The 21,388-nt window shown below is 49.7% G+C and overlaps 1 protein-coding gene across 1 annotated transcript in view; it reads left to right on the plus strand.

The window, feature by feature from the left end:
* Positions 1 to 21,388, plus strand: part of SCLY (selenocysteine lyase) — a 22,711-nt gene that overhangs the window by 529 nt on the left and 794 nt on the right. The window contains exons 2-11 of the mRNA XM_006760496.2: positions 4,253 to 4,365; positions 7,347 to 7,447; positions 8,602 to 8,782; positions 13,120 to 13,247; positions 13,454 to 13,618; positions 14,534 to 14,640; positions 17,098 to 17,134; positions 18,541 to 18,624; positions 19,032 to 19,134; positions 20,214 to 20,289. Coding sequence (XP_006760559.1) covers positions 4,253 to 4,365; positions 7,347 to 7,447; positions 8,602 to 8,782; positions 13,120 to 13,247; positions 13,454 to 13,618; positions 14,534 to 14,640; positions 17,098 to 17,134; positions 18,541 to 18,624; positions 19,032 to 19,134; positions 20,214 to 20,289 — 1,095 coding nt within the window. The remainder of the gene's footprint in view (positions 1 to 4,252; positions 4,366 to 7,346; positions 7,448 to 8,601; positions 8,783 to 13,119; positions 13,248 to 13,453; positions 13,619 to 14,533; positions 14,641 to 17,097; positions 17,135 to 18,540; positions 18,625 to 19,031; positions 19,135 to 20,213; positions 20,290 to 21,388) is intronic.

Raw genomic sequence — 21,388 nt, forward strand, 5'->3', positions numbered from 1 at the left:
CAGGGCTTGTGGGAGCAGCCGGCGGCGCGTGGCCCCGCAGCACCTCGGAGCCCAGGAAGCACTTGAGGGTGTATTTATTCTAAAGGTGTGGCGGATCTTGGGGGTTTGAGCAGGGGAGTGATGCAATGTAATTATATTGTATCGGGACTGCTTTGTGGAGGGTAGGAATGGGGGGGTTGGGCAGGGGAGGAGGCAAGGAAAGCGATTGGGTCTCTACGATCATCTAGGAGGGAGGAAGTGGTGGCACAAGTGAGTGGACTGAGGCTGGACCCGCTGGACCCGCTGATGCGCTGGTCTTGGGAAAGGAGGGATTGAGAAAAGGATGCCTCCCAGGCCCCTGGCCTGAGCACGTGGGAACGTCGGGATGAACTCAGGGAGAGTAGGGCGTCCTCCGCAGGTGTCTTGTGCCTGCTGGAACCACTGGGGGGAGGGGGGGGAGCGAAAGTGGCATTTTCTTGTTTGTGAATCTTCGCCCTCCAGTTCAGGAATGTGTTAAATACTGTTTGTTTGGGTAATCCTCTTTACCCGAATATGCGGAATAAATCAGACCAGCTTTCATTAGTCATTCTACTCTGGTTGGGACAGAACAAATGGGAGCTGAAAGTTGTCCCCTAGGGAGACGGAGTGGAGAGGCGATTCAGGGTGCCTTTTTACCTTTTGGTTATGAAACGAATGGAGTTTAACTTGTCCATAATATTGATAGCACTTTAAGGAAGTAGCAGGTAATGGAGCAGGGTAATCTACACAGTGTTCCTCTGAAATTCAAGCCATAAATGAGCCAGGCGGCAGGTTGAAAAGCCGCAGCCACTCAGCTGCCTCTAGGAGCTTGAGGAACTCTGGGACACTTACTTACAGGAAGTGAGAGTCAAGTGGGGCGCCTGCAGCTTCACATCACAGCAGGACTGGGAGTGTCCTGATACTGGAACATCCAAGGATGGCTGGTCAAACTGCCCAAAGCCCCAAAGCCCTGTACCTATCAGGTGACTTTGAACAATTTATAGACAAGATGCTGCATTAAAACATTCATGGTTCGCCAAAACCGGTTTGGCTCGGTGGATGGAGCGTCGGCCTGCGGACTGAAGGGTCCCGGGTTCGATTCCGGTCAGGGGCATGTGCCTTGGTTGCGGGCATATCCCCGGTGGGAGATGTGCAGGAGGCAGCTGATCGATGTTTCTCTCTCATCGATGTTTCTGGCTCTCTATCTCTCTCCCTTCCTCTCTGTAAAAAATCAATAAAATATGTTTTAAAAAAAAAACATTCATGGTTCAAAAAACAAAACAAAAACCAGGCTGTCAGACCAGTGGTTACTAGGGGGAGTTGTAAACACACCGTCTTGCCGTCTCTGGGTTTGGGCCTGACTTGTGTTGGTGGGAAAAGAAACGGCCTGGTTGTGCTACAACCAGGGCTGCAATGTCAAGACCACTTTGACCCTGCTCCCACATACCAACCAGGTCAGCGGTTCTCAACCTGTGGGTTGCGACCCCTTTGGGGGTCGAACGACCCTTTCACAAGGGTTGCCTAAGACCATTGGAAAACACATACATAATTACATATTGTTTTTGTGATTAATCACTGTGCTTTAATTATGTTCAATTTGTAACAATTGGGGGTCACCACAACATGAGGAACTGTATTAAAGGAAGGTTGAGAACCACTGATCCAGGTGTTCCCGTCTCTCATGATGCATTAAAGACTTGGTCTTGCTGTAAGAGAAGAACAACTGATTACTTTTTAAGCATTGTAGGCTTTACAAAAAGTAGACATAATGATGAAAAGCCACCTGAGCCAGTCAAACCTTAAATCAAGACTACTGAGAAGAAAAAACTGTCTGAGTTGATACTCAAATTTCAGGAGCACATCATTCAAGCCCCTAAACCAGCAGAATCAATAAAGAGGCCAGCCCCCGACAAACCAATGACAAATTTGGAATTAAAAGTATCTGCCTCCTGCCCGGCCAAGGTGGCTCAGTGATTGTCGACCAATGAACCAGGAGGTTGTTGTTCGATTCCTGTCAGGGCACATGCCCAAGTTGTGGGCTTGATCCCCAGTAGGGGGCATGCAGGAGGCAGGTGATCAGTGATTCTCTCTCATCATTGATGTTTCTCTCCCTCTCCCTCTCTCTCTGAAATATATATATATATATAAAAGTCAGTTTATCTTTTTGTGCCATTTTGCTTTTGAGTTACCTAAGATTGATTATTCATTTCTCCTCATTAATAGAACTGTAGTGTGTCCCATACTTGAAGAAGCTGGAAAATAGCTTATACATAGTTACAGTAGTTCTTAGTATAATATTATGATAAGCAGAGAAATACAAAGTAACATGTGTTCACGTCTCTTTCTATTGTTTCACAGTAAGGCAAGATGGAATGTCAAATTTTTAGTTTTTTCATGAGTCTGTGTTCCTATAGATTTTCCTTGAAAATCTTTAAGGAAAAAATGCTTTGCAATGTTTTTGCACTCGAGGCAGTTACTTTCTGTAGGACGATTAATTCTGAGGTGTAGTAAGTAGTTAAAAAGGAATATATGCATTGATTAACAAATTAAAATTTGTTTGCAACCAATTGAAATAAAAAATTATATCAGTACCTATATTACTTGCCAAGCAGTATTATTGAAGAGTATAGGAAAAATTATAAATAAGTTTAGATGTATGAATTAAGTTAAAACTCGCTGTTTTATAAGACTAAGCAATATGTTAAATATCTTTCCTGATTATAAAGTCTTGGTATGGTGTTGTGACTAAATTGTATCTGAATTATAGCCTATACCCTCCTAAATTTTTTAATTATGTATAAAGAGAAACTAAGTACATATCTGGTTTCCATGATGGTAAAGTATATTTATAAAATTATAGATTAAAAGGCTTATGGAAATACATTAGAGTTTCAGAAGACTAAATATTTAAGCTTTGCTTCACGCCAACTACCTATTACATGTTACATAAAATAGCTTCATTGTTTTATAGGGTGTTTTTAGCTTTCATGAACAGTTTGACAATTCTAGATGATACAGCATATATTGTACTTTATTAAGTAGGGATCACAGAATTAGATTGTTTATGCTAACTGAACCCATTAAAAGATAGGTTACTTTTTTTTAGATAGTGCAGAGCTCACGAAGAAAATGACTAATGTCACGAAGGGCCAAACCTCTGACAGAGCTGAATAAGTTTGGGCATGAATTATGCTGACATAGATTAAAATTATTATTTCCTAAAAACTAAAACAAAGTAACTGTGTAATAGCCATGATTAGTATTGTGTTTGCAACTTTGTGTGGATTGGTTCCAGTGGTCGGCAAACTGCGGCTCGCGAGCCACATGCGGCTCTTTGGCCCCTGGAATGTGCCAAAGGCCCTTTGAGTGTGGCTCTTCCACAAAATACCGCCACACTCAAAGGGCCAAAGAGCCGCATGTGGCTCACGAGCCGCAGTTTGCCGACCACTGGTTTAAACACTTGTTGATTTAAAAATCAGGTAAAATAATTCCTAGTATCAGCCCGGATTACCTAATGTATATAGTTATGAAAATTTCTGAAGGTTTGATAGTAGTAAGAAGGTACACAGATAAGTTTTACTAATGAGGATCTTTCTGAGAATGTGCCCTTTCTGTGACATTTACTTTGCCGTCTTCTAAACGGAGCCCCTGCTGTGTTCCGGCCACTGTTCTCAGTGCTGGCCACCCAGCGGGAGGAGAACGGCAGAGCCCTTGCAGCCGACACCCTGTTACTCTCATAGATGCAGACAGGAAACAAGGGGCAGGTCCAGGAAGAAACTGCTGGGAGGGAGGGGGGGCGGGTGGCTGCTGAGAGCCTCACCAGAAGGTCAAGTTAGAGCAAAGATCAAAAAAAGTAAGGCAGGGGCAGTGGTCATTCTAGGCTCAGAAACCCAAAAGTTCAAGGGGGAGAGCAGCAGGCCTGCCCCAGGGTAGACCTGCCCCCTGAGGGAGACGAAGAGGGAGAGTGGGAAGAATGGGCGCAGGCTCACCCCCAGCCTCAGCCTTCACAGAAAACTGGTGAAGTTAGAAAAGCAAGTGGGAAGGAAGGGCCTTCGGGACGTGCTGCTCCCTAGGCTGGCCTGGGCCTGACCTTTATAGCAGTGTGGGCAGTCCAGGCCCTGCGGACCACCAGTCCTACTCAGGAGGGAAGAAGTGTAGGTGGCGGGCTCGCTGCCCTTGCTTTATTTGCTCCTGCTGATGTGATAGACCTGGTGCACCCGTAACCCCACATCCCATCTCCTTTTCTTTCCTCCAGGAGGGTTTACATGGACTATAACGCAACCACCCCCCTGGAGCCAGAGGTTGTCCAGGCCGTGACCGAGGCCATGCGGGAAGCCTGGGGAAATCCCAGCAGCCCTTACCCGGCAGGTAATTCTAGGAGATGCGCACAGATGGCAGATACGGGGCAGAGGCATCAGAGAAATGACACCACATGGGAGCACTTGGTTTTGAATAGATTTTCTGTGAACTGCAAGTCTAGCTGTAATTCTTGGCAGGTTTTTTTTCAAGAAGTCCAACTTGGTATGTTGACTCTTGTTGCTACCACATCTTTAATGTTTAACGTACATCCCTGTCTCCCTTCCTCAGATGAACAGGATGTCTTAGTAAGAGTTATAACTGTACCTACAGCCCTTTCACGTATCTGTCTCATTTGATCCTTATAAAGTTTGCAAAATAGATCTTTTAAATCATCAGGATCGAATATAATCCTGGCCTTTTAAAAAATTGAAAAGAAAATTACTTTTAAATTCTTTAATTGTAAATATTCTTATTTCTCATTTAGTCTCATTTTAATGTAGAGTAGTGATTTTCAACCTTTTTCATCTAATGGCACATATAAACTAATTATTAAAATTCTGCGGCACACCAAAAAATGTATTTTTGCCCATCTGACAAAAAAGTAGGTATAATTTTGATTGATTTACAAAAATAATAATAATAATAGTAATTACCTACCCTTTTTACTCCAAAGTGACTTTTTTAAAAATCAGGTGCCTATACTTGTATATAAGGATTTCTGGTACCAAGAATTAACCAATCAGCTGCAACCTTAATATGTGTTGTGACCAATAAGATGCAACTGTGTTATATGACCTATATATTTATGGTTCAAGACAGGACATTCACACCGGACGGCTACTGTTGTGTTGGCTGTTGTCATTTTTATATTTGACAATCTAAGGGAAAAGAGGTCAGTGTCCCTGATTAAATAGTCAGGTATGGCACATTTTAAAAATTCTTGCAGCACACTGGTTGAAAGTCACTGATGTAGAGCATTAACTTGGAGGTTTTGGAAAACAATTTAAAATTCCTAGTTCTGCAGCAGAGTTACATGACATTTTTCAGCTGGTGAGCAAAATCGTACCTTTCTGATCTAATGTTTATTGGGGATAATAAAGATAAACTATCTTAACTGGATTACAGTGACCGAAGATAACATTCAAACAGACTACTGCCCTGGGATTTTGTAATACCTGGGTACAGTTTTGCTGGCTGTAGTGGACTTTCTTATCCATTTACTTTTGTAATTCCATAGCAACTTGATAACGGAAAGCATTTTCAAAAGCCGGTACTAGTCATTCATTAGCATATTTGTTGGTTTATTTGGTACATGTGTCTGGCTAAACTGGACAGTTCCTTGTCCCTAATCTTTCCTCTAGTAAAATTGAGCTTTATGATACATTAAACGTGAGAATATGGAGAACAGTTAAATGCCAATAAAAAGCAATTAATATGAAGAAGTTTGGGAACAGCCCTCCAGGAGAAATGATGTTCTTGGCCCAGTGAAGGTTGTCAGGGGTTTTAGGTTACCTTGACAGCCCTTGTCTCCACAAATTAAGAGCCATAACTAAAAAATGCATCGCAGTTCACTTTCTGTTGATACTCAGGTAGAAACTCAGAAATATAAAGGAAAGTCACTTTTCTGATAGAATGACTTAATTACTGGGTCGGAAGTTCCCCAGGGCCCGTCCAGTGGCATCTCCTGACACTCTCGAGGCCAGCCTGGCCTCACGTTAGAGACTTGGACTCACCTCCAAGGACCCAAGTTCTGCTCCATGACAAATAAAATCAGACTTCTGTGAGCATTTTAACTTAGTCATTCGGTCAGCATGCTTAACCTGTGCTTGCTCTGTGCCTGGTGGATACAGCAGCAAACAAAACAAAGTCCCTGCCCTCATGAGGTTTCCATTTTAGTGAGGGGGGCAGACCGTGAACCGACAAATGCAGGTGTGTTAAGTGAACAGGCTGTGGGCCTGTGAGACAGATGGGCCCGGGCCTGCTGGGCGGGGCGGAGGGTGCTGCCTTTGTGCAGGATGGCCGGATCTCTGACGGTATGGCATTTGCACAGAGACGAACAGGACACACTGCAGCTACAAGGAGTATACAGGTGACAGGAGGGGTGTGGGTGGGTGGGCATGGGGGTCCCGGGGACAGTGCCACATAGGGCTGTGGATGCCACTGTGTGGGCCTGGCTCCCACCTGACTGAGATGGTGAGTTCTGAGCAGAGAAGTGACAGCGTTAACCCAGCTGATAGCTCAATTTTGAAAATGAAATGTATTTTAATAAACACTGCCTTTATGGGATTTCATTTTGGGGGACACTATATATCTGTTCAAGTTTTGTTTGTTTGTTTTTCCCAATAGGACTGAATAGTCAAAAAAGTTTGGAGACTGCTGGTGTATAGACTACTTAAGTAAGAATGGTCATTGCAGTTTTTAGAATTCCCATCCTGGAGCCTTCCTTTCTGTGCCTTTTGGCGCTTGGTCCTGGTTTCCTGGGAGCCATTGAACCTGGGAGGCAGCTGGGCTGCATGGCCCTGCTTGAAAGCCAGTGTTTCCCTGAGGCAGGGACCTCCTAGTAACTTGGGGACCTGCACTGTGAGGTAGGGCATTGGACTTTATGCTGAGGGGTCATGAGTTCTAGTTCTGCTTATTTTTGTTGTTTTGCAGCGTGACCTTAGGCCTTCCCATGCTTTCATTCTCCTGCCTGGATGAGCGGGAGGCAAAGCGATGGCCACAGCCTCCCTGTCCTCTAGCGCCTGTAAGACGAAAAACATGTCGCAGGGAATTTCAGTTCCCAGGCTCCCTCCCATCTTTGTTTGTGGCCCTCACTCGCTTCCTGGGATCGCAGTGGCGGTCCCTGACTCACTAGTGCCTCACTGCTGCCCCCGCACCGGGTTGTTTCTAGGTGTTACACGTTGTTGTGATTACACGGCGGGACATGTCTCGTTTTAGATTTACCCACTCAGACCTCTCGCCTCTCGCTCCTTCGTGGCTAGTCATTCTTTAAACGTGTCACCTGCACTTGATGAAGTGACGTTAATGAATGTCCATTTTGGTCCCTCAAGGTAGGAAGGCCAAGGATATTATCGATGCAGCTCGAGAAAACCTTGCAAAAATGATTGGCGGGAAGGCTCAAGACATCATCTTCACTTCCGGGGGCACTGAGGTAAGCTTTCTAAAGTCTCATCCTTTTAGCTGCAGTTGTTTGTTTCTTAAAAATATGTTTTTATTGATTTCAGAGAGAGGAAGAGACAGGGAGAGAGAGAGAGAAACATCAGTGATGAGAGAGAATCATCAGTCGGCTGCCTCCCACACGCCCCTACTGGGGATCAAGCCCGCAACCTGGGCATGGGCCCCACCCAGGAATCCGGGTATTTCACATGCAGTTTTAACAAGAAACAGAAGAGTGCCCAGCTTGTGTTGCTCGGTGGTTGAACATCAGCCTGTGAACCAGGAGGTCACCCGTTCAATTCCCGGTCAGGGCACAAACCCACCCCCACTCCCCTGCTGTCCATTTCTCTCTCCAGGAGACTAACACTGGTAGCTTTGTGTCTTCCAGAGATAATCTGTGGGTAAAATGCAAATAGACAAGTGGATTAATGTAGTCTTTTCTCCTTCCCTTTGTACCTGTTCAGGGATCTTTGTGCACATACAAGCAAATCTGTATAGTTTGTGGGATACTGTGTATAACGTCAGCTACCTCTTTACATTTAGCAAGTGTGTTGCTCTTTTGGTATCAGCCACAGAGCATTCCCTTGGTGTTTTTACATCTGCTCGTGTTCCGTTGAATAATGTTGCATAATTTATTTAACAAGTCCGGTTATTGATCCACATGGAAGGGCTCTCCAGCTTTTACTGTTACAAACAGCGCTATAGTAAATAGTCTTTTACATCCGTCATCTTGCTTCTGTGCAAGTGCATCTGTCGGACCAAGCCCATGATAGACTCTCTGAGTCAAAGGGTTTACTGATAGAGACGCCAAAGGGCCCTGAATGGAGGTGCTGGCTCACCTTCCACTAGCAATGGGCCTGGGAAAAAGAGTCTTTTTTGAAGATTTTAAGTTTTAAAAGTGCATAAGTTGCTTATGCAGACATAGTCATGCAAAGCAGGTATAATTGACCAGAAATGAGTTCTGAGGTTTTTGAAAGTTTGAAACCCTCAAATCTTTGCAGTGGGGCCTTTCAAAGGGCACAGCTCAGGAATTGACTTTTTCTTTCTGTCTTAAATGTTAGCCACGAGGAAATCCCAATGGGAGAGGTTGCTGTCCCCACTCTCCCCTCCGGACAGTTTCTGTAAGTGGTTGTTTGCATGTCTCTGCAGTCCAATAATTTGGTGCTCCACTCCGTGGTGAGGCATTTCCAAACCATCCACACCTCAAAGGGGGACACAGCCAAGTGGCACAGCCCGGTGGAGGGGGCCACGCCCCATATCATCACCTGCACTGTGGAGCACGACTCCATCCGTCTGCCTCTGGAGCACATGGTGGAGGAGCAAGTGGCCGGTGAGTACCCAGCCTAGACTGCAGCAGGGACAGCTCTGCTGACCCGACTGGCTGATTCAGTGGGGAGGGGCCCTGGGGACATGTGCTCAGGCTTCCCGGCTGTCCTCATGTAGGGGATACAGCCTGTCCCTCCAGGCTGCCACCTGGGTGTCAGTAGATGCCATGAGGTTTTCCCTTAAAAAATGACAATCAGGTATATGCAGATGATGTTTCAGACTCTTGTATACAATAAATTTTTAAATAACATGTTTATAAAATGCTAAATGGTGCTTTTCATTGTTTGATTTTAATAAATTAAATTTTGGCTTCCACTCCTCTGATATGAAAAAGGATCAAATAGGCATCCCCTTCAAGGGGTCAGAATCAGGGGCTCTCAGTGAAGCTGGGGCAGGGGGCCCGGCCTCCCCCAGAGCAGTGCCAGGCAGTCCGAGGGATGAGTCAGGCTTAGCCTGCAGTGATGATGGCCCTGTCATTATCACACAGAAGGAACTGGTCCTTCTTTCACTTTTCCTGTGATACCAGGTTAAGACCACTCACTTGAAAACGTAAGAGCCTTTCCCTCCTTCCCCCCCTCCAAGACAGCCATGGTTAAGTCTCCCTTACATAAGAAATGATTTCGCCCTAACCGGTTTGGCTCAGTGGATAGAGTGTGAGCCTGCGGACTGAAAGGTCCCAGGTTCGATTCCGGTCAAGGGCATGTACCTTGGTTGCGGGCACATCCCCAGTGGGAGGCAGCTGATCAATGTTTCTCTCTCATCAATGTTTCTAACTCTCTATCCCCCTACCTTCCTCTCTGTAAAAAAAATCAATAAAATATCTTTGAAAAAAAAAAAAGAAAGAAAGAAAAAGAAATGATTTCTTCTCTGTGTCAGCTTTCCTATTGAATTTGCCTGGAAACCTAACGGTGGATCTGGGAAAGCAGTTCTATCCCAGAGATGAAGCGCTGTAACGGAACTGCTGGGGTAGACCAGGAAGCCTGTGCGTTGGTTTTCCTGTGTGAAGGCTGGAAAGGTTTTCTTCCTCCTGGTCTTACCTGAATGAGTTTAATTAAGGGGGAGAGGAAGGAAGGTCAGGTCTAACCTTCGTTTTAGGTTGCAGTTCCTCATATCCCTGCTGCCTTTTTTCTGTCTAACGCAAGGAAGGGCAACTTAGTGTACATTGTTATCAGTTACTGTTGCCTTTACCCTCTTATCTACACAAGTTACACAAATGTTTACAAAGTGTAAACATGTTCATGATAGAAACAATTGACACTTTATAGAAAGGTGTAAAGTACAAAGCAAAGTGACCCCCTGTCCTGTCCTGCTCAAGCCCACCTGGAGTTTCTCTTATGGTTCACATTTTATTTTAATTACTTCCAACTTAATACTTAATCACTTACAAACATAATCTCCATTTCAGCTCAAGCATGTTTGCTGATAACCCCACCCCCATATAAAATGAGGATTTTGACCATTTCATACCCCCTCCACTTCTCCCAATTGCTTTCTTTACATATGTATATGTATATGTATATGTATATGTATACTGATTTCAGAGAGGGAGAGAGAGAAAGATAGAAACACCAATGATGAGAGAGAATCATTGATCGGCTGCCTCCTGCACGCTCCACACTGGGATTGAGCCCACAACTCAGTCATGTGCCCTGACAGGGAAATTGAACTGTGACCTCCTGGTTCAGAGGTCGATGCTCAACCACTGAGCCATGACAGCCAGGCCAGTTGCTTTCTTTATAAATCAGCTTTAGGAGATGTCATTCACATGCTATAGAGGCCCTCAGCCCAAGTACCCACTAACCTGCATTCTGTCTCTAGAGGCTCCCTGATCTGGACTTTCATAGAAATGGGATCGTAATAATACGTGGTCTTTTGTGCCTGGCCTCTCTCAGCATAAAAACATTATGGTTCGCCGAAACCGGTTTGGCTCAGTGGATAGAGCGTCGGCCTGCGGACTGAGGGGTCCCGGGTTCGATTCCGGTCAAGAGCATGTACCTGGGTTGCGGGCACATCCCCAATAGGAGATGTGCAGGAGGCAGCTGGTCGATGTCTCTCTCTCATCGATGTTTCTAACTCTCTATCTCTCTCCCTTCCTCTCTGTAAAAAATCAATAAAATATATTTAAAAAAAAAACAAAAAACAAAACAAAAAAAAACATTATGGTTCATCCACATTGTTAGATGTGAAAGCACTTAATTCCTTTATGTAGATGAGTAAATCTCATTTTATGTGAATAATATTCTCATTTTACTCATCCATTCATCAGTTAAAGAACATTTGTCATTATGATAATGCCAGTATGAGCATTTGTCTGTGTGTTTGTGGACACCTTTTCATTCTCTTGGGTTTGTACCTAGGAGTGGGACAGCTGGGTCTCTGCTAACTGTGTTTATCCTTAACCTTTGTTTCCAAAGTAGCTGCACCATTTTGCATTCTCACCAGTAGTCTCAAGGATTCCAATTTCTCTCTATATTCTCATCAACATTTGTTACTGTCTGTTTTATTTATGTATTTATTTGCTTTTATTTACTTTTTAGAGAGAGGAAGGGAGAAGGAGAGACAGAAACATAGATGTGAAAGCAAAATATCAATTGGCTGCCTCCCACACACCCCTACTGGGAATCGAGCTCTCAACCCAGGCATGTGCCCTGACCAGGAATTGAACTGGCAACCTTTCAGTGCACAGGACCATGCCCAGTCAACTCAGCCACACCAGCAAGGGCTTTATTGTTTACCAGAGGCCCGATGCACGAAATTTGTGCAAAAGTTGGCCTTCCTTTCCCTGCCGGCACCGGCTTCCCTCTGGCACCCAGGACCCAGGCTTCCCTCGCAGCCCCGGCTTTATTATTATAGGTTATAGCCATCTTAGTGGGTGTGAAGTAGAAGCTCGTTGTGGTTTTGACTTGCATTTCCCTGTGGCTATTGCTGTTGAGCATCTTCTTCATGAAAAGACAGTCCTGGCCAGGCTGCCCTCCCTTTGCCTCCTGTCCGTGTCCTATAGCGGATGTGTGAGTTCTTCCCCTTCTCTCGGGCCCTCCCTGTCCTGGAGGCCCTGGGCCTGCCCCTCCTGTCTTGGGCATGTGGTGCCACCCACTTGCTGGGTGAAAGGCCAGGGTGCTCGGACACCAGAACCAGTCCTCTGCCTGCCCAGCTCATCAGCCCCGCCCAGCTCTCTGCGCTGTGCACCCTGAACTTGGATAGTCACTGGATCCATTCATACATTAAAGTTCTGAGTTTGTTTATCCTATTCCTATTAGTCTAATGCCATTGTCTTTCTGTCTTCTTCCTGGGGATTCCTCAACATCCCTTACCCATAGGTGACACATCTTACTTAGAAATATGTCTGTTCTCTTGTTTCTGAGGGACCTTGAGGAGCAAAGGGGTGTGTTTGTCTTTTGTTGTTTTTTGTTTTGTTTTTATAATCAGTATTATGTTCTAAATGTTCAGATGGCCCAGGTTCCTTTGAAATACATTGCGACAGAGAACAGATGAGTTGCCATAGCCCTGGGACAGTGCTATAAATGTCTCCTGTTGTCCCCTCCGAGTGAGTGCCAGGTGTTTCTGAGCCTCTTTTCTGACGTGGGTGGGGAAATCACTTCCCAGATTCCCAGATCAGTGGCTGCCTCTACCTGAGGCCAGCTCAGTCTGCTTTAGCAACCACACCACGTCAGGAAGAGCAGCCTTAAATAGGGCTTATAACTGCTTGAATGTGTGGGGTCTACTGTCCTTGTCCACGGTCCTGGTTTTCATAAGGGTCAGACTGAAGTTAGCCATGGACATCACAGGGGCCACCATCCTTGCCTGTGTCAGGCCCCAAAAGGTGGCAGCGATCGCCCTCGCTCCCCTGTGACGCAGCCTTGATTGGATTTACTGTCTTGGCTGCAGGGGGTGGGCAGTGTCGGAGGCTTCCATGTGCTTTTCTCCACCACATGAGCTCTCACCCCAAAAACCAGGGCACCCACTACTAAGTGTTTCCAGGTGTGTTCATGTTTGTGTTTGCTTTTGAACCCAAACCCTCTATTTAGTCGCCCCACTGTTTTCCCTGTGCAGCGAGTGCCGGGAATGAGCGCTGGCTCAGCGCTGAGTGCGTGGAGGTCAAGTTCGTGGGTCCCTGAGACGCAGAAAGGAGAGCCTTCCACAGAGTGAACCCACCCACTGAAGCTTCAGTAAGGAAGCGTTCAAGTCGATCACCTCTGGTGGGATGACAATTCCTTCTTTATAGTTTTCAGAATGTTTACAGTAAATTACGTTTGTCATCGTGGAAAATGCGTTTGTGGAGCTGTATCAAAGTGAACTGAAAAGGGAGGGTTCCTAACCTCGGTACTTGTGTCTTATGCTCAGCGGTCACCTTCGTCCCCGTGTCCACGGTGAATGGGCAGGCAGAGGCTGACGACGTCCTGGCGGCCGTCCGCCCGGCCACGTGCCTTGTGACCATCATGCTGGCAAATAACGAGACGGGCGTCATCATGGTGAGTCGCTCTTTCCTTCTACACAGACCCGGTGGGAAGGGGGTGGTCAGCCCCGCCGGTTCATCCATCCGCTCGGCTGGGCCTCTTCCTCTGATTTCAATTCTGTAGTGTTGTTGGTCTGTCCCTGTTAGTGTCTCCTTACTTCTTCCATTCAGTTTTCATCAAATCCAAGCAACATACCCAACTGTTGATTTTTCCCTCGTCAGCCCATCCCTGAGATCAGCCGGCGAGTTAAAGCCCTGAACCAGGAGCGGGCGGCATCCGGGCTGCCTGCCATTCTCCTGCACACGGATGCTGCGCAGGCCCTGGGGAAGAGGCGCGTGGATGTGGAGGACCTGGGCGTGGACTTCCTGACGATTGTGGGGCACAAGGTGCGCACGCAGAGGCCTGCTTCCCTCCTGGGGGAACATGGCTCCATGACCTGGAGGCTCACCGTTTACCATCACCTGTCACCCAGGGCACCTGAGGGCCCACTGAGAGCTGGGCCCTGGGATGCGGTGACAGCAACTCACCACTCAGAGGAGCTTACAGAAGGGGACCAGCGACAGCTAGCGTGTCGTTTGATGAGTGCCATGGCTGGGATAATGGGGCACCCAACCCATAGGGGCAGGAGGGGCCAGCTAGGCAAGGCTGTGGGAGGGCACTGAGGGCTCAGGTGAGGAAGACGCAGGTGGGTTAGCCAGGTGGTGTGTATTCTCTGCAGCAGGGAGTGTCAGCAGATCCTTATCAGCCCACTCAACCCTCCTCGCAAGGACGGCGGTGCGGGCTGCAAGAAAGTGCTGCTTTCTCTCACGTGGTTTAAAGTGAGGCTCCTGAAAGTAAAGGTTTAGTCTAGTGACGCGGCTTTAAGGCGGAGAGGGGCCTGGCTCGCTGCGGAGACCTGGGCAGTGCAGTGGACCTGGGCCTCCCATGCTTGGTTCTGCAGCTCAGGGCTCGCTGGGCCCCAGAGGCCGAGCGGCCAGCTGGCACCACGGCACCAAAGCTCTTGTGTGATTTCTATGTGAAAACATGGACTCACACCCAGAAATAGCCCTCGGTGATCTCTAGTTCCAGCCCTGTCCTTTCACAAATGCGACCACATGGGCTGGGGTGGGGGGAATCCATCACCACACAGCTGGGACTCGAGTCCAGCCTGCCCGCCTCCCGAAGGCTTCTGTGACTCCAGCGTGTGTGGAGCGGTGATGAGGCACAGCTGCGGGCCTGCACGTTGCAGTGTCTCTGGGCCTCAGCGATCAGTTTTCACCCTGGGAAGGTCCTTGCTTATAATGACCGCCTTCTCCTTTCAGTTCTACGGCCCCAGGATCGGAGCACTTTACGTCCGAGGGCTCGGGGAACTGACCCCTCTGTACCCCATGCTGTTCGGAGGCGGACAAGAACGGAATTTCAGGCCGGGGTAAGGTGGGGGTTAGCGAGGCTCTGGCTGCTGGCGGGTGCGCCCCCAGGGCTGACTCTCTCTGTCTCCTGCCGCACAGGGACCACACAGCCCCCTCACTGCTGAGCCAGCCCTGCTCTCCCTCTGAGCCCCTACTCAGCACTCACAGACCCGCAGGCTTTTGGAGATGAAGGACATCTCTGTTTCTTCAAAGCATTGGTGCCTTGCCCTGGCCAGCATTGCTCAGTGGTTGGAGCGTCAGCCCGCACACCGAAGGGTTGCAGTTCGATTCCCAGTCAAGGGCATGTATTTGGCTTTCAGGTTTGATCCCTGGCCCCAATCGATGTGTCTCTCTCTCTCCTGCCCCCTTCCACTCTCTTTAAAAAAAATCAGTGGATAAAAATATCCTCAGGTGATTAACAACAAAGCATCAGTTCCCGTCACTCTGGCTCGGCCACTGCACATGTGCCGCGAAGCCCCGCTGGTCGACGGCTGCCGTTCTGCCTGCAGGTGAGCAGCACGCAAACCCCTGGCTCCTTCCTGCTGCTCCTGGGTCCCCGAGAAGCACAGGCCATTGCAGCCGGGGAGCGAGGTGGGCCAGGCAGCCTCTTGAGAAGAGTTTTCAATAGCTGCCAACACGGAGACGACAAAGGTGTTGGAATTATTCAGCAAAGACTGTAAATCAGACACGGTGGAAACACATCAGGGAAACTGAACAGAGGACAGAGGCGGTGTTGGCAAAGAAAAAGATGTGAAGCCCTGACTGGTTTGGCTCAGTGGATAGAGTGTCGGCCTACAGACTCAAAGAAAAAGATGTGAAGAAGTGGAAACTTTAGACCAAAACTACAATAATGAAAATAAAAATTCAGTTGATGGGCTCAACAGCAGAATGGAGGAACGGAGGAAGGAATCAGTGAACCTTGAAAGACAGAAGAATAAATAGAATTATCCAATCTAAACAACAGAAAAGAAATTAAACAGAGTCTCAGGGACCCGTGTGACTATAACAAAGGATCCCAATGCATTTCTGTGATGTCCCAGGAGAATAGCAAGCGGATGGGGGGGCGCTGAAAAGCACTTGAAATAATGGCTGAAGAATTCCCAAGTTTGGCAGGAGACATAGCTTGCAGATTTAGGAAACTGAACAAATCCCAAACAGGACATACTGAAAGAAATCCATGTCACAATACATGGTCAAGCTTCTGGAAATGAAAGACGAAGAAACATCTTGAAATTGGCCAGAGCAAAACTGACACCTTACCTAGGGGGGGAAATTAGTTTCAGTGACCGTGGATTTCCCACCAGAAGCCACGAGGCCAGAAGGAAATGGCTGTGCATTTGGCAGGTGCTCAGAACTATTGGCCAGAATGCTGCCCAGCACACCTGTCCCACAGGCTCAGAGGGAAGTTAAGAGGTTCTCAGATGAAGGGAACCTGGTAGAATTTGCCTCTGGATGCCTGTGCTTAAAGGACTCATGGGCATTCTCTAAGCAGAAAGGAAACAGTGAGGAGGAACCTTGGGACATTGGAAAGAAAGGGCTTGTGTTCTCTGCACTGGGAGTGAACATATGGGCAACCACATAAAAGCTACAGTACCATTTGCCATCAGTCAGAATACTCAGATGTAATTGTAACACAATCTGTACTGGACATGCATCCTGAAAACAGCATGGTGCCAGTGAAAGAAATCAAAATTGAAGTAAATGGACCATGCACCACGGTCATGGGTCAAAAGACTCAATATAATAAAGATGTCAATTCTCCCCAAATTCATATACAATTCCTGTCTATCCAATCCCAGCAAGGAGACCATTGGAACAAAATAGACACAACCAGACATATGCCCCATGACTTTTGGCAGAGATGGGAAAGCAGTTTTGTGGGGGACAGACAGCCCGCCCTCGCCTGGGGCTGCAGTAATGGCCGTCCAAGGCCAGCAGCACGCCTCCACCCATCCCACACCTTACCCAGCATGACCTCAGAATAGATCCTGATCTTACGTAAAACGTAAAGCTGACACTGAGGGGGGAAACAAAAACGGAAAAAATTGCCTGGGCCTAGGACTTGGCAACGCCTTCTCTGCCCCAACCCTCTAGTGACGGTTCGTCCCATCCATGGTGGGGAGGCGTTGCTGAGCCTCAGCTGAGGGAACAGTGAGGAAGAGGTCTCAGACCCTTCCCATTGCAGTGGGGACCACAGAGGGGCCTGTGGGTCTGCAGCGGGAGGACAGTGGTTGCCCTGGTCCAGACAGAACTGTCACTGAGGACCCAGTGCAGGACCCGGGGGCCTGTCGTTGCTGCTGCTGGGCAGACTGTAGCCTGCACGAGGGTTTGGGGGCCTGTGTGGCATGTGTTTAGAAAGGGTGTTGGTGTGATTTTTGTCTTTGTTTGAACACACGACTCTCACATAAACGGGACTCCTTCCTGGGACATTTGCTGGTTGGTTTACATAGAAATAGGATTGACTCCCTGTCTTACAGGACGGAGAACACCCCGATGATCGCCGGCCTCGGGAAGGTAAGCCTGTGACCCGGGCAGGTGGTGGGAAACAGCCTTCCTCTCACGCGGCTGCCACACTCACCGCACTCTGAGGTGACCCCCGCTGGCTGTCCTGAGTGTGACTCAGTTCTGACACTGCCCAGAGGTAGCTCAGTCCACAGACTGGGGCTCAGTCCCAGGAGATCCCACACTTCAGACTCTGGTCCCAAGTCGAGGCTGTCACCCGGGCTTCTGACCAACGGGCTATAAATTGGAGGTTCCCCTAACTCCCCCGCCCCATTCAATTAATTTGCTCGAGGGGCTCACAGAACTCAGATCCTGGTTTATCATAAAAGGATGTGATGAAGGATCCAGGGGAACCTCCCAGGGGAAGAGATATAGAGGAAGGCCGGGGGGGCCACCCCCAGCGCCCCACGTGTCTACCCACCCTGAAGCTCTCCCAACCTTGTACTCCGGTTTTCATGGGCTTCAGTGGGTCTTTAACTCCCTGTCCAGCCGGTCCTCTCTGGAGAAGGGGAGGTGGGACTGAAAATCCAGGCTCCTGAAATGGCCTGGTCTTTTCGTGACCGGTCCCCCACTCAGCAGCCACCCGTGAGGCCTCATTAGAACAAAAGATACTCCTGTCACCAGGGAAATTCCAAGGGTCCTCAATGTATCCCACTCTCTCCTCCATTCCCCTCTCCCCGTGGAGCCTCCCGCCATCCACGCCCTCACTAATAGAATCTAGGAGGTGCCCTTGACCTTGCTCTTATCCCCGCGCCTAAGGCAGCAGCCAGGCCTGTCTGTAGTCTCCATAATAGTGAGGATGTGCCTCTTGTCGGTTTCCATGGCCGCCACTTGACCAGGTCATCCCCATCCTTTGCTGACACCTGCCAGCCTCTTCCCTTCTCCACACACTGAGTGGTGGGGGACCCTGCAGGTCGGATCCTCCTCCCAGAATCCTATGCCCTGTGACTTGGGCTCAGGTCCCGCCTGTCACGGGGCCTCGGTCCCTGACACCACTCACTCTGCTCCGGGAGCACTCACCCTTCCCCTGGCCTTGGACCTTGGTGGCTGCCCCTTCCTGACTCTGTGCGCCATCACCACACCCCTGCCCACCTGTCCCTGTGTGTCCGTCCGCCCCTCCTTCTCTGGAACAGTAGGACATGCTGTGAGGGCTTCCGTTCTTCCTGCCCTATGGGCTGCGGCAGCTCGGGTGCATGGCAGTTTCAGGAGGTGCCTAGTCAAGTAAATTCCTGTGGATCAAGTGCGGTGACACTCCAGGCACTTACCTCAACCACCAGTCAGCCCATGAGTACTGCCTGCTGTTCCAGAAACGAGCAGTTTGAGGAAATGCCCCGTCAGTCACCAGCAATCATCCCTCTGCTCCGTAAAGCTTTGTGGTCCTTTGCTTTGCAATAAGTGGACGCCATCCGTGTCCCTAGGCTGCCGAGCTGGTGACAGAGAACTGCGAGGCTTACGAGGCCCACATGAGGGACGTCCGCGACTACCTGGAGGAGAGACTGGCGGTGAGCATCCCATCAGCCCAGGGGAGCGGGTGTCTTTTGGGCCTCATCTCCTGCCAGTGGGCAATGAGAACGGGGACCCTCAGCCCCGGGAGTAGGTCATGAGACAGGAGCCAGAGAGGGACCCAGCAGTGGGTTGTTTTCCAGACTCAAGACAGACGCACCAGAGATGGTGCCTTTAGTGACCAGTGTAGAAGGTTCGTGTGTGTCAGGAGTTTATCTCCTTGTTGGCTTTGCATCCATAGCCAGTCTAGGTAGGTGCTTCCCAGTGAGAATTATTCGATGTGTTGAGGTTGAGGTTTTGTTTCCCAGGAAAGTCTAAAGGTCAAGCAGCTGGTTGGGGGGAGGAGAGGGACGGGGCGGGACTTTGGAGCCGTCACTAAACAACCGAACATTTCATTGATCTCCAGGCTGAATTTGGCGAGAAGAAAATCCATCTGAACAGCCAGTTTCCGGGGACTGAGCGGCTCTCCAACACGTGTAACTTCTCCTTCCAGGGACCCCAGCTCCAAGGTGATGACGGCCTCCTGGTCTCCAGGGCGCCGGGGCTGGGCTGGGCTGGGCTGTGGGCCGCTTGCTTAGGGCACAGTGGCTGTCCTGTCCCAGGTGGCCTGGGCTGTCGCCCTCCTGCCTCCCTTACTGCTTGGTGCTCCAGGCCCAGGGGGAGGGTGTGCGGGTGCTCAGCAGTCTTCATGCCCAGCTGAAAGCGGTTCGGGAAGGAGATAAAATGAACTACGTTTTAGGCTAGTTGATCCTTTTTTGCCAGCAAATTTTACAAGATATTTTATGAAGGTAAGAGAGAGTAGATCACCTTTAAAAACTGGCTGTGAGTAGGGAAAAGTGCAAATCCAGGGGTTTCCCTTGTTCTTGAGACGCTGCCCCATTCAGGGAAAATAGCTGTCCTGAGTCCCTGAGCCAGTCCGGGGGTGACCTGCTGTGCTTCACTGGGAGAGGGGGCGGGCCCGAGGGAGCCATAGCTACAGGGCACATTCGCTTCTTGGGAGGAGAGGTCCTTGTTGCTTTGTAGTCCTGGGTCACAGAGAAGGGCAGCATCGCGGCTGCGTTAATGAGACCCTGGGCTGCGCTGCCTTCTCAGTGGGCCGGGGCAGATGGGCGTGTGGCTGCATCTCCAGGCTTGGTCACTGTGGGAAGCTATGTTCCTGTCTCCTTTCTCGCTTCTCCGGGGGCAGACTTTGTATCACTGACAACCTGTGTTAATGTGAACGGAACAGAGATTCTTGTTACTATTGTCGTCTCCGCCTGTGGAAGTAGAGGGGGCCCTCGGGCTTCATGAAGGCAGCTGCCTAGTGTCTTACCTTTAGAAATCGCAGGTTAAGCCTAACTTATTGCCAGGACAACAACTTACTAAGTGTGGCCACTAATCAGAATCCCGGTGTCTTACTAGGCATGGTGGGAAACGACATTTCTGAGGACAGTTTTATGAGCAGAGCGATGCCTGCTTCTCCACAGCCAGGGAGAGGATGCCTGGTCCCCCTGCGGTTTCTCTCACCTCTGCTGTGTTGGGTGGGGGGCACAGGGAGGGGCCCCTCCAGGACCCTCGGCCTCAGGGGACCTGTGCTCTGTCTCCTCAGGTTGCTCGGTGCTGGCACAATGCAGGACGCTGCTGGCCAGCGTGGGAGCCGCGTGCCACTCGGACCACGGGGACCGGTAAGTGCTCTCCAGGACACATCACAGAGCTGTGCAGCCTGGTGGGACACAGGAAGCAACCCTCTGCGGGCCTCGGGGGGCAGGGCAGGAGCTGCAGCCTGGCGCAGGGCCCAGGCTTGACCAGCAGCTCTCACAGTCTGGCAGGGGTGGGGAGAGGCGGGCAGTGGGGCCAGAAGCCCTATGTGGCAACCGGACAGACTACAGGTCAGGAGCAGCGAGGCCAAGCCAGCCTGGACACAGAAAAGGGCTCATGGGAGAGTCCCTCACCAAGCTTTCAGGAGCCATTGCTCAGGGAATGCTCACTGTGACCCTCAGGGGATGATCTGAGAAGCCCATTTCTAAGATGAGGAAACTGAGACAGAGTGGCCAAGCTGGCAGCTGCAGCCTGCAATCTTGACAGCCACAGAGGTGGGGGTGGAAGGGACGAGGAGGGGCTGACAGCACAGCTCAGAAGGCACAGGTGCCCCGTGTAGCCCCTGGGTGGGTGGGAGGGGAAGAGGGTGAAGGCAGGTGCCCACTGTCCTGTGGGTAGAGGTGGGGCCCTGTGGTGGTGCCTCCTGAAACAGAAGTGAGGTCACCCAGCCAGGGAGAGCTGTGCTGTCACTGCCCAGCGTGGTCCTCCTCTCAGCTGTGACAGGATCGGCTGCAGAGATCTCCGGCTCTGAGGCTGGGTGACTGGAGGTGATGAATCACCCGTTGCCTAGCCCGTACACGATGGCCTGGATCTGGGGTTTCAGGCGCTGAAGTCCAGCAGCCCACGCTGCCTTGCTGCTGGGCCCCTGGCCTGTAGGTGGCCTGTGAAGGCGGAGCCTGCTTGAGGGTTTGAGGACCCCCGCAAGCCTCACACACCCAGCTTCAGAACTGCCTCCGTCCATCAATATAGGCCGGACCCATGTGCGGAAAGCCTTGTGCTGTGTGCTGTGAACCCCCAAACACTTGGGTACGCCACAGCCTCCAGCACTGTGGATGCAAGATGCTCCACCATGTGTGTGTGTGTGTGTGTGTGTGTGTGTGTGTGTGTGTGTGTGTGTGAAGGTACGTGTTTTCAACCGTGTGCGTGTATGGGCAATGTGTGCACCTGGGAGGGGGCGTGCAGGGG

Source organism: Myotis davidii, unplaced genomic scaffold, assembly GCF_000327345.1.
Source record: "Myotis davidii unplaced genomic scaffold, ASM32734v1 scaffold370, whole genome shotgun sequence".
Classification (NCBI taxonomy): domain Eukaryota; kingdom Metazoa; phylum Chordata; class Mammalia; order Chiroptera; family Vespertilionidae; genus Myotis; species Myotis davidii.